At 52.9% G+C, this 12,410-nt stretch overlaps 3 protein-coding genes across 3 annotated transcripts; 1 reads left to right on the top strand and 2 right to left on the bottom strand.

Moving 5' to 3' along the window:
• Window positions 1–4: 4 nt before the first annotated feature.
• Window positions 5–6,607, bottom strand: COCVIDRAFT_88021 (hypothetical protein; the record flags this gene model as incomplete). Its single annotated transcript, XM_014705480.1, has 6 exons — window positions 5–118; window positions 179–1,972; window positions 2,024–2,251; window positions 2,410–6,077; window positions 6,270–6,389; window positions 6,508–6,607. The coding sequence occupies 6 exons, from the start codon at window positions 6,605–6,607 to the stop codon at window positions 5–7; spliced, it is 6,024 nt and encodes a 2,007-aa protein (XP_014560966.1).
• Window positions 6,608–7,907: 1,300 nt separating this feature from the next.
• Window positions 7,908–8,645, top strand: COCVIDRAFT_12343 (hypothetical protein; the record flags this gene model as incomplete). Its single annotated transcript, XM_014705406.1, has 1 exon — window positions 7,908–8,645. One exon carries the CDS (start codon window positions 7,908–7,910, stop codon window positions 8,643–8,645), a length of 738 nt encoding a protein of 245 aa, XP_014560892.1.
• A 264-nt stretch (window positions 8,646–8,909) lies between these two features.
• COCVIDRAFT_22915 (hypothetical protein) lies at window positions 8,910–10,533 on the bottom strand (the record flags this gene model as incomplete). The annotated part of the gene is made up of 3 exons (XM_014705435.1): window positions 8,910–10,067; window positions 10,118–10,189; window positions 10,240–10,533. 3 exons carry the CDS (start codon window positions 10,531–10,533, stop codon window positions 8,910–8,912), a joined length of 1,524 nt encoding a protein of 507 aa, XP_014560921.1.
• Between the last annotated feature and the right edge of the window lie 1,877 nt (window positions 10,534–12,410).

Below are 12,410 nucleotides of genomic sequence, written 5' to 3'. Positions count from 1 at the left end.
CTGACTATCTGCTCGTAACCAGCAAGTTGCGGTAGTAGCTCGTGCTAAGATCAATTGAGTGTTTGAGCCAGAGATCCTCCGTAAGCGGGAGTTTGAGAATGGAATTGCGGTTTGTGCGCTGTGGTACTGTTAGTCTTTGTCTACAATTGATCACGAAGGGGTTGCAAGGGAAACGTACCTGGTTCTTGGTGATGAGATTTGCAACTGTACCAGCAATATCCATGAGAGCGACACGTTCTTCCAGTCCGCATGCACCCAGTCTGTCGCGGCCGGCGATTTCGAGGGCGCGCTGGAGCTTGACGAGAAGTTCTTCGACGCGGCTTTCGAGTTCCTCGTCGACGCGGTATGAGGAGCGTGCGCCGGTCAGGTCGATGAGCTCAATGTAGTCAAAGTAGATTTGTCCGCCTTGGGCCCAGCCTTGGACTGGCTCCCGTGGTAGAGGTACGTTTGACTCGGCGACGAAGCCGGCCATGAGCTCACGGAGGGCGTCGTAATCGCGGGAGATGATGGCTTCTGGACCGACCTTCCTGCACAGCACCTCGTGTGCCTCTTCAAACTCATCGGCCTTGATAAGATGAGTTGCTTCACGAAGAGCATCGCCGCTCGACTTGGCGTGCAGAGCGGCGGCTGCATGGAGCCATGTTGAAGGGACATGGAGATCTGCTGTGAGGTGTGTATAGGTCGGGTTGCTGTCTTCCAGGGAGAACAGACCAGAAAACTGGGTGACTAGAGAGCGGATGTGGTGCTCACGCATCGGTGCAAAGGACAGATGGGTGTAGACCCAGATTGCAGTCGTCCAAAGCTCTGGTGTGTGTAGCGAGGATGCATATGTGAGCGTGATCTTATCGTTCAGCTCTACAAGCGGATCCGCTGCTTGGTCATCGTCCGCAGCACCTGGTGCAGTCCATGACTGTAATGAGCGGCGGAATCGGTCGTCACTGTTATCTTCGGAGCGGACTGTGGGCATGGCCACCTTGCGTTCATCTGCCTCACTGACATCTTCTTGTCGTGACTTGAAGAGCTGGAACAGCTGGAATGAGAGTCGAGCGTTGAAGGGGTTGCCAGAGACGTTCTCAGGAGCCAGAACATTCTCGATGTTTGCAGGGAGGCCCATCTTTGCAGAGGCATAGAGCTTCAAGATGCCCCAAAGGAGGTCTTCTCGATGCTCTGGAGTAGGATCTTTCCAGCCCATGTCGACCTTGTCCTTGACGAACCAAGGGACAGGCTTCACAACTTCCCTACCATCCCTAACTGCATCTGCAAATTGGGCGATGGCCATTTCGATAGGCTCATTGGCAAGCGTGCCGTACCACAAGCGTAGTCCGAAAGCGCGCCGCCAGTCGAGACCGAAACGATTTGAGATGTTGAAGGTGGAAGCCCGATTTTCACTGCCTGCTCCAGTCTTGCCCTCGGATTGCGTGCAGTTGCCAGCAAGAAGCTCGTACAATGCTCGATGGGCGTCCTCCATCTCGGAAAGTGTATCGAGGCGACGCCACTCATCAATTTGAGCAGACATGCTCTGCCTCATTGTTTCATCACCTCCAATCTGAGCAATCATCGTAGCAAGTCGGAGGTCCAGGCCGTCGAGCAGAGTATGGCAAGCATCAGCAACATTGTTGCAACTGAGATGCGCAAGAGCACGCTCCTCGGGAGATGTAGCCGCTTGGACATGTTTCTGTGCATCATCCCATACGAGTAGCCTCCAGAACTCAGAAAGCCTCTCCTTTCGATACAACTTCATTTCCTCCACTTGGATACCCGCAGGGACCCTATCAGCATCATCAAACAAAAGCGAAAGCAGCTGCCAAGCCTGTTGCTCTTGAACACCTGCGGTAGTATCAAGTGCAACAGCTTTCGCCATGCTGGAAAATTCCACTGGAGCAGGATCGGTCATAAGCTTCGCTGAGGGAATGCCGGCTGGAGTGTAAATCTTTGTGTGTTGTTTCTGGACAGACAGAGTTTCGGGTGCAGCCTGTGGTTGTTAGTACGCGCTTTCTGGCATCACGTATCGCCCTGCTCTTACATCGTTGAACGTGGGCATTTTCGCAAATCGGATGTCCTTGGTAGCACCAACAAGTGGTTCTTGAGCTGTGGGAAAGACACCGCCCTCGAGATGCGCGGGACCTTTGTTGCCGTAGATCAGGATGTTTCCTTCGCTAAAGTGCGGTTTGCTGCAGGCATAAAAGTCTTTTTCGGTCTCATTTAGTTGGTCGAGGTCGGATGAGGTCTTTGGTCGCTTGGAATAAGGTAACTAGAGAAAAAGGTTTCAGCAATCTTGTCCATTCATGACTACATACGTGGGCGGACGTAAGGTCCAAGCGTCAATCTATGAAGGAAAGCCATATAGGAAACCTGCCACAGACCACGCCCCCATTATATCAAAACGCCAAAGGGGAAGGGAAGTCAAACCTCAATACCATGTCCACCACGCTTGGGAAATTGTTGCTTTTCCGTCTCACCGAAAAGCGAATCCATAAGATCCATGGCTGTAGTCATAGGACGACCACGAAAAGACTGCGAGAAGTTCGTGGGTTGGAGTTCTTGTTCGCGTAGAACGTGACCCTGACTTTCGCGAAGAGCCTGTCGATCTTGCTTCTTGGGACTAATTGTACGTTGTAGCTGATTTGCCCAATCATCATCGAACACTGGCTGTGCTTTCGAAGGTGTACCTGTTGCCGGCTTGAGAAATTGGCCAGCCTTGAGAATAGATTTTGGCATCAACGAGCCTCTGTAAATGTCGTCTTTGGCGGCGAGTTGCTCCGTGGTTTGAATTGGGCTCGACACAGAATCCGCCATGTTCTGGTCACGCGCCAACTCTGATTCGCTTTCTTCATAATAGTCAGCATCAGGCTGTCTATCAAGCGAACCCACGGAGCGCTGCCCTAAAAAAGACTCGCCGTGGGTGTCTTGCATCTCTTCCTCGTCATCATACAGAGTGTCGTCTCCAAAGCCACCTGGCACGTTAGCACGTCCTCCACGCATGCCTTTCTTGAAATCAAAGGTGTCGTCAGGGCTGGACTGAGTAGGACTGGCAAATGAGTCGTCCTGTGGCGTGCTGGTCATTTGGCTTGAGCGATGATGCTGATCCAGGGGTGTATCTGGGATATCGCTAAGCTCACTTGAAGCATCCTCGTCTTCATCCTCGCTGTAGTCATCATAATCCAGACCGTATGACGAGAAATGTGGGACGGTGAAGGTCCATTCACCAGTGGCTTGGTTGTAGTTGACAAAAGTAGTTCCAGCGACTCGCTTTAGTCGTTCCAGGTGCTTGACATCTTTCTTGCCAGCCCTGTTGCGTGGCCAGGAATTGCCAAGAACAATAAGAGAGGGCTGGTTGAGAGCAGAACCAAGCGGAGGCTTAGGCAGGCAGGTGCAGGTCTCACCATAAACAGTGGCATTTCGGGGGTTGAGCTGAACAATGTCGCCGAATAGCTTGTCGAGGTTGACTTCGGATAGATCGACAGGCTTGCCATGGTTGAACTTGATCTCACCAATGTGCTGACGGCCCACAATGAAGTTGGGGACGCTCTTCAACTCCTGCTTGCTCATCTTCCTCAGTTTCTCCATGGGTGGGCTGGACCAGTACTCGCCCGGCTTAGGGTCCTGTCCAGGCTGGATGTTGACCGATGACATCGACTTGGGGGCAAGTGCATTGTCTTCGTAGACACGTGCAAGTTCTGTGCCGTTGACCTTTTGCATTTCTGGGGGAGAGTTGTCGCTGCTTTCATCATGGCTTCCTGCCTTGGGTGAGCCCTCCTCCTCATCCTGTCGGACGATCAATGCAGTCTCTCCGTTCGTGTTGCCGTTGACAGTCTCACCTGCAGCAAAACTGACACGCTTCTGCGATGGCTCATCAAATAGTGGAGTACGGGCAGCATTGATGTTGCGGTTGATGTTAAGTCGCTTCAGACCACCATTGCCAAAGTTGCGTCCAGTGGTCGAGAATGCACCCGGAGCCAGGATGCTAGTGTCAGCAGCGAAGTTGTTGCGGAGATTGCTAGCAGATATGCTTTTTCCAAGTGACCGGGAAAGACCACCGTTGGCGAAGAGACTTCCACCCAAGTTAGGGGTGCCAGCCTGGCTGGAAGCGGCAGAGCCGCCGTAAGTCGAGTAGCTAAATCCATAACCGCCTCTCTTAGTCTGCGGAGTCAGGAGGCGAGTTGATGCAGCTGGGTTGAGCTTATGCTGAGGTAGTATGGCATTCTTCTTGTTCTTTTGGCTGCTAGAAAGTGGGGTAGCAAGTGGGCCAGGGCTTTGAGTAGGAGTTCCCAGTCCAGCAAACAGAGCGTCGTTGCCATAGGGGTTGGTGTTCATGGAAGTGTTCAGCAGAGAACTTCCTGAGGCACCAAACAAGCTGTTGCCGTTCTGCTGTTGCTGTTGTGGCTGCTGGCTCTGACTGGAGAAGAGAGAGCCTCCCAGGGTTGACTGCTGGTTGTTGTTTTGCTGGCCGAGACCGCCGCCAAACAAACCGCCGCCAGTGTTTGTGTTGGTTGTGGAACCGCCAAACAGACCGCCAGGCTTCTGCTGATTGTTGTTCTGGCCACCAAAAAGACCGCCTCCAGTATTGTTTTGCTGGTTGTTCTGTGTACCGATGTTTCCGAACAAACCTCCTCCAGACGTTCCTGTAGTAGAAGTGTTGCCACCTCCAAACAGGGAAGTACCGCCTGTAGCAGGCTTCTGACCAAAGAGACCGCCTCCAGTGCTGTTGTTGTTCGCAGTAGAACCTCCAAACAGTCCGCCACTAGCGGGCTGGCTCTGGTTCGTTTGACCACCGAAAAGACCACCTCCTGTAGTGCCAGTGGTTGATCCGCCGAACAGACCACCCGGCTTCTGCTGGTTCTGTTGGTTGTTCTGACCGAACCCACCACCGCCAAAGAGACCGCCAGAAGTGGTGTTTTGTGTCGAGGCTTGGTTGTTCTGTCCGAATGCTCCACCAGTAGTGCTACCACCGCCAAACAGGCCACCACCAGTGTTGGTAGCAGTGTTGGTGGCGCCAAAGGCTGGTGTAGAAGAGGCCTGGTTGGATTGACCGAACAGACCACCACCGGTGTTGTTGGATTGGCCGAAAGCGCCGCCAGTGTTCGTCGAGCCGCCAAATGGAGTCGATGTGGTGTTAGTAGTGCTGCCGCCACCAAAAAGACCTCCGCCAGTCGCAGGCTTGTTCTGACCAAACAGGCCACCACTGTTAGTAGTTGACGACCCGAAGCCACCGCCTCCTGATCCAAAGCCTCCTGTAGTGTTGGTAGTAGATCCGCCACCGAAGAGACCGCCCGTTGTGCCAGTCGAGGTGTTGTTTGTGGAGCCGAAGAGACCTCCAGTAGCAGGCTTGCTCTGTCCAAATAGACCTCCACTAGCGTTGTTGTTGGTTGAGCCAAAGGCTGAACCTGTGTTTTGACCAAATGCAGATGTCGTAGTAGTGTTGCTGCCACCGCCGAACAAACCACCACCAGTGTTGTTGGTTGCGCCAAAGCCTGTGGAGGCAGTAGTGGCAGTGTTGCTGCCAAAGCCTCCGAATCCAGTGCTCTGTCCGAACGCTCCAGCCTGACCGTTGCCATTGCCGTATCGTCGGCCTTGGTTATAGTCGGCTACGCGTAGTTCTTCCAGGGAGTAGTTCTGGTATGGTTGCTGAAAGGTGATGGTCTGGTATTGCGCGTTGCCGGTGGTTCCATCTTTTTCAGAGAAAGGTTGGAAAGGAGTGTTGGCGGTACCGTTGTTCGCGGGAGGATTGCTGCCTCCGCCAAAAGCGCTGCCAGTGTTGGAGCCGAAGCCGCCCGTAGCAGCAGGTGTGCTGGTCGAGCCAAATCCGCCGCCAGTACTGCCACCTCCAAACAATCCGCCACCTCCAGTCGTTGAAGTGCCGAAGCCAGTCGTTTTGTTTTGGCCAAAGAGGCCGCCTCCAGTGTTTGCGGTATTGCTGCCGAAAGCTGAGGTAGTGGTGTTGTTGGTTGATCCAAACCCTCCAAACGTGCTACCGCCAGTAGCACCACCACCTCCAAAGAGACCACCGCCTGTCGTTGAGCTGCCGAAAGGCTTTGAGCCAAAGGCCGTGTTGGTGTTGGTATTGGCGCCAAAGCCACCTGGAAAGTCAAGTCAGTTTCTGATCCGGGCCTTTCTTTAATATATCGATCCACGCGCGACGTAGGTTGTCTCGCAATCGATTGTTCGAGCGCGCAACATGGAGTAGTCTATTCGAGCGAAAAGATTCAAGTCGGCGAACTCGCAGGAATCCAACGATGGACGCGGCGGCAGAGCGCAAACTTTCCACATACCTCCGCCTCCGAAAGGAGAGCTCGAGCTGGCATTGTTGGATCCAAACATTGTGCTACCCGTAGTGGCATTATTGCTTGCGCCGAATATGCTTGAGCCAGTGTTCGTGTTGGAGCCGAAGCCTGAGGCGTGAGGCACGTTAGACACGGTTCTTCGACCAGGCCGTGGCGATGTCGCGATGCGCATCGAAGGAGTCGCGCAGGAAAGTTCTAGATGATTTAAAAGAAAGTATTAGCTTACCAGACGTGTTGTTATTAGTTGACCCAAATCCGCCGAAACCAGTGGACTGGGTAGTGTTGTTATTGTTGGAGCCAAAGCCCCCGAAACCGCCGAAGGACATTGTGGGCTGTCCAGCGGGTTGCGCGCGTTTTTCTTCTTAGTTGGCTAGCAATGCGCAAGAGAGTCGCGTGGGCGCGGGGTAGTTGAAAGGATGGATGTGCAAGGGAGCTCCGGGAGAGGCAGTTGTTGGTGAGAGCTTCGCGGAAAACGCGCCAAGCAAAAGGCTGCTGAGGGAGCGCAGCGGCGTCTGCGGGAGGGGGGAGAGAAGTAAAGGCAAAAGATTAATGAGAAGAAGCTCAGACGCGGAGCAGATTAAGTAGTGAAATAAGCCGTCATGGAAGAGAAATGCGACGGGCGCGACGAGTTTGGTGGGACAAGCAGAAGTGATGTTGCACTTTAGGAGCAAGGCACGTCGACGTGACGCTAAGCCCCAGGCGGACATCACGTGCATACTTTTTCTATGTGTTTTTCCCGTCTGGGCTTGTTTCCGCCCGGGTCTAAAAGTCGTAGACATGGCAAAGACAGCCAGCGATTGGCGAATGAGACAAAATGTCTTGCAGGCGGCGGTTTGGGGCAGAGGTGCCTTTTGGATGCCTGTAGCTACCTGCGGCTGCCTTGTTGCCTAAGGATGCCTTGCTACCAAATCCGCCCCTGCACACTGATGGCGAAACACTTTACAGCAAATCAATCAAGCCTGATTATCTGTGAGGGTCCAGTCGACCGTACAGAAGATACGCTAACATGGCCAGACGTATGGGACAGCATGCCTGTGCAGTGACAGCCTGTCTGTCCTGATGGTAACCTGGCTGGCGTGATGTGTGCGCAGTCTCAATTGGAGCGTCGCTGAACACATGATATGGTCGCACAACTTTGAAAACCAAGTCGCACTGCCCAGGCTGATATACCACCTACTTCTCTTTCCATGCTTTCTTTTCTCATGACAACTGTCCCGTGCCAACAGACAATACCAACATCCATCTCAGCCCTATCAGCGCCATCAGCCCAAGGTTCCCCACCTGCGCCAGAAGCAAAATCACGCTAGGCTGCACCCAGGCCTGCCCTCTCATACGCCTAAACGCGTCGCGCGTCTGGAGCAACCGCATATCCCCACGTCGGCTGCAAACAAAGAAACAGTTACAAAGCTACATTATCGCAACTTGATTTGTTACCAATTCAGACAGTCTGATCTCTTCAACCCCATCTACCCTGTCTGGTCTCAGCCTTGTGTTCAAACTTGACCGCGGTCGGCGCAACCCGAACACCACCCGCTCACTAGAACAATCCGTAAACACTCCAAACTTGCGCTCCCCCCCCACCAACCCACCGCGCACACCGCAACCCCCCTCTAAACACCACCATCCATGGCTACATCCTCCAACCCCCTCGGTCCCGGCCCCCGCTACGGCCTGGGGCGCACAGCAGCACCCTCTCAACCCGCCGCGCAACCCGGCTTCAGCAGCACACCGGCCTACGCCCCGAACCCCAAAAACGCCCAACGCCTCGAATCCGACCGTCTCGAACGCGAGCGCGCCGCCCGCGAATCCGCCCAGCGCATGGAAGCCTCCGGCGCGGCCTCGCTCGCCGAGCTAACCGAGGAGCAACGAGAAGAAATCGGCGAAGCCTTCAACCTCTTCGACCTCGACAAGGACGGCTACATCGACTACCACGAGCTCAAAGTCGCCATGAAAGCCCTCGGCTTCGACCTCCCCAAGCAAGAAATATTAGCCATACTACAGCAACATGGCTCGCCTGTCCCATCATCATCATCATCAGGTCAAAACTCGAAGCAGCCATCGCGACAGCAACAGCAACAATATGCGGGTTCCGGTCGCCAATTACTTAGTTTTCAGGCGTTTCAGACGCTCATGGCCCAGAGGATACTGAGTCGCGACCCCCGAGACGAGATTCTGAGGGCGTTTGAATTGTTTGATGAGGGCGGCAAGGGTACCATTACGCTGCAGGATCTCACGCGGGTGGCTAGAGAGTTGGGCGAGGCCCTTTCCCATGATGAGTTGGTGGCTATGATTGAGGAGTTTGACATGGATAATGACAATGCTATAAGCAGGGAAGAGTTTATTCAAATCTGTATGGGTACTTAACGGGCAAGGCATGGGAAATGCGGTTTTGTTTGCAGTGTGCTACGTATTAGTCTTTGCACGGCGTTTTGCGGCGTTGGCTCGCCCATCTTCACATCTGGTTCCATGAGAATGCCATTTTTGCCGATTCGGTTTCAAATTTGCTTTGTTAATTTGCACCGAGAAACCATATATTTACAGCTCAGCTCTTTCAAAGTAAACAGCATGCCGAAAAGAAAAAAAATTCACGAACTTCAAGAAACATGCTCAATACACATGCGCCCGCGTCTACTGTCCGGGCGCGATAAGCTGACCCTTCTTGGCAGCATCGTGTGCCCAGCCCCCCGCCAACGCCTCACCGCCGTGCTTCAGTCCGTAGTCCTTTATCCTGGCCTCAAGCTCAGGTCGGAAATGCCTGATGAGACCCTGTAGGGGCCAAGCAAACGCCTCACCCAACGCACAAATGGTGTGTCCCTCAACCTGCTTGGTCAACTCTTGGAGCATGTCAATCTCACGCTCGCGAGCCTGGCCCTTGTAGAAGCGGTCCATGATCTGGTGCGTCCACTTTGAGCCTTCTCGGCAAGGTGTACACTGGCCGCAGGACTCGTGGTGGTAGAACTTTGCAAGACGGGTAATGGCACGGACGACGTCGGTCGACTTGTCCATGACGATAACGGCAGCAGTACCGAATCCAGACTGCGAGTCCTTGAGGGCATCAAAGTCCATAAGTTGGTCGTCGCAGATGTGCTTGGGCAGGATGGGAGTAGAAGAACCACCGGGAATGACAGCCTTGAGGTTCTCCCAGCCACCACGGACACCTCCGCAGTGCTTCTCAATGAGCTCTCGAAGGGGGATAGACATCTCCTCTTCGACGGTGCAAGGGTGGTTCACGTGGCCAGAGATGGCAAAGAGCTTAGTGCCCTGGTTGCGCTCACGACCGAAGCTGGCAAACCAGCTGCCTCCTCTGCGGCAGATGGTGGGTGCAACAGCAATGGTTTCGACGTTGGCAACAGTAGAAGGGCATCCAAAAAGACCAACGGCGGCGGGGAACGGGGGCTTGAGGCGAGGCTTTCCGGGCTTGCCCTCTAGTGACTCGATGAGAGAAGTCTCCTCACCACAGACATAGGCACCCATTCCTCGATGGATATACACATCGAAGTCGTAGCCGGAACCGCAAGCATTCTTGCCAATGAGACCGGCTTGGTATGCCTCCTGGATAGCGCGTTGAAGCACGGTGGCCTCGTGGTAGAATTCACCTCGGATGTAGATGTAAGCGGCGGTAGCGTTCATGGCACGTCCAGCGACGAGGCAGCCCTCGATAAGCTTGTGGGGATCCTTGCGCATAATCTCGCGGTCCTTGCAGGTTCCAGGCTCACCCTCATCAGCATTGACGACCAGATAGCGAGGCTTGTCGTCCTTGTCCCAGTCTTTGAAGTTCATGAAAGACTGTGTATGTCAGTGATGCTACGTCTGCCAGTGCAGGTGGAGCTGCATACCCATTTCAGACCAGAGGGGAAACCAGCACCACCTCGTCCACGCAGGCCAGAAGCCTTGATCTCAGAGATGATCTGTATCCGTTAGCCCAAACCGTGTATTTCCGAGACATGCATCTCCGTACCCAGTCGTGACCCTTGAGAATGATCTCCTTGGTCTTGTACCAGTCGCCATACTTCATGGCGCTCTTCAAATCCGCGCCATGGTGTCCGTACAGGTTCTGGAAGATCCTGTCCTGGTCCTTCAAGCCGCCATATGTCCTCTTGGGCGGTGTATCCTGGACTGTTGCGAGTGTCCTCTTCTGTGTACGGTTGCCGGGGGCCGCGGTCGAAAGGCGAGTGGCTGCTGAAGCCGCGGGCAGAGCTCGGTGTGCGGCCGCACTGAGCGCCTTCTGGGCAGGAACTTGTCTTGCGAGCATCGTGGGTGCGAATGGTGTGTTGTCTCACGCAATTGATGCTCGGGGGGCCGGCAAGCGGTCGTTATCGATGCAGGTGGTGGCGGTCGTGAAGTTCGAACTGGATGACCTACTGTTTTCTTGGCATCTCTGATTGGTCCGCGCGACACATCGTTGACATCAATCCGCCAGGCCGGTCCGATTTTGCTACACTAATGGCCACACCATCAACAGCGCCATGCATCGATTACGCTAATTGGGCTGTTCGGCTTTGGTGGGTATATGCGTTCGAAATAGTATGTATGCCATGCTTGACACAGCTTGCGCATGTCTTCGTGTCTGGTCAAGAGTCATGTAGCCCGATTCTGAACACCATCAACCTATATCAACAAGCCGTTTATACAAACAAATCATCTGGAAATGGCTGGGGAGCAGTAAGCAAAAGTATATGTGTTTCTAGCGAATGTACGTTGATCTTCAGTCAACATCAAGTTCAAGTCGGGATTAGGTTAATCTGAAGTCTCAGTCGAGATTTGTTGCCCCATCATCCAGCTTGCATTATGCAGCTTCATTGACTAAGGCTCAGTTGTCTTCTTCGTGACCAAACCATTTTTTGGCCAAGTGTAAAGAAATAAAACGCGTCTAAGCAAAGGAGATCAGCTCATGCGAAAAGGCAACTAGTTCGTTGGATTAGAACATTCCACTAGTCGAATTAGCTAGGCTCATCACACTACCGCAACCCCCCTTGATATGTGTGCGATATGTGTAGATATATAGCGAAGGCATGTTTGTCCACACGTATTGATATGAATAAAGATTTGGTTAGTCGAAATGTTACATCATATATAGCAAACACACCATCATTAGATGTAGAATGAGTGCGCAACTGATATTGCACACATCGCTATGATACCCTAGAGAACACTGCGATCACTCTACACGTGACTCTAGGTAAATTCAAAATGCAAAATGACTCTTTTCTCACTCGCTCTAACAGACAATCGATTCTAGATTTTAGAATCTCATCCAAGCCCCCTAATAAGCATTTACGGTCAAAACAATACTAGTTTCCACTCACCCTATCCTCGTCGTGTCAATCTCTCCAGAATCAGATCTTGAGTGCAATCTCATCATTCAACAGATTCCTTCCATACACCGCACCAATTCTAACGGATATTAGCAACGACGTCACGTATCAGACACTAATTCAATCCTCCTAGGTATAAACGACGGGTGGCCGCCCACCACATCAGGCAAACTGTTGTGGCTTATTGCATGTGCGCATTGCGCGGAAGAAGAGGCGATTGGTTCATGTAGTGAAAGGGGGGGAGTCTTGTCACCTACGCCGCACCCCTGCATATGCACCTCCTCATATCCTCACACCGATGTGCCTATCAATTCTAGGGAAGCTAGGATGTATGAGACTGTTGCCTAGCCTAACAGCGCAAAATCTAGTAGCCATTTGCCGATCTCTGCTGCGCAATAGAATCCTGCTTTGATTAGGGTGTCTAGTCTGTACATTCACCTAACTTTTGGGGAGAAGTGGTTGCGGAAGATGTACATTAACTAACGTTAGAAATACATCTCTATTTCATTTACAATAGAATAGTAGGCCTTGAAGCGTATATAGGGAGCTCTATGTGACGAAGGAACAGCTGTGTTGACTTGGGTCGAGTCATATACCTCCATTCAACCACTGTAAGCATGTCACAGCCCTCAGAACTGACCACCTGTGGCGCTCAACAACCGTGTTGTTCCATTTGGCCCCTACCGAATGTACAGTAAACAAGTACTCTAATCGTCTGTGCCCCCTAGAGCTGGGGCATGGTCATCTTGGCTGCAGACTGGATGTATGTGACACCTACCGTTCGAAAGCACAGCTCAGTGGCCCAGGATTAGGG

Source organism: Bipolaris victoriae (assembly GCF_000527765.1).
Source record: "Bipolaris victoriae FI3 unplaced genomic scaffold scaffold_8, whole genome shotgun sequence".
Lineage (NCBI taxonomy): Eukaryota > Fungi > Ascomycota > Dothideomycetes > Pleosporales > Pleosporaceae > Bipolaris > Bipolaris victoriae.
The sequence above is the reverse complement of the archived record's forward strand: the minus strand, read 5'-3'. Positions and strand labels throughout refer to the sequence as shown.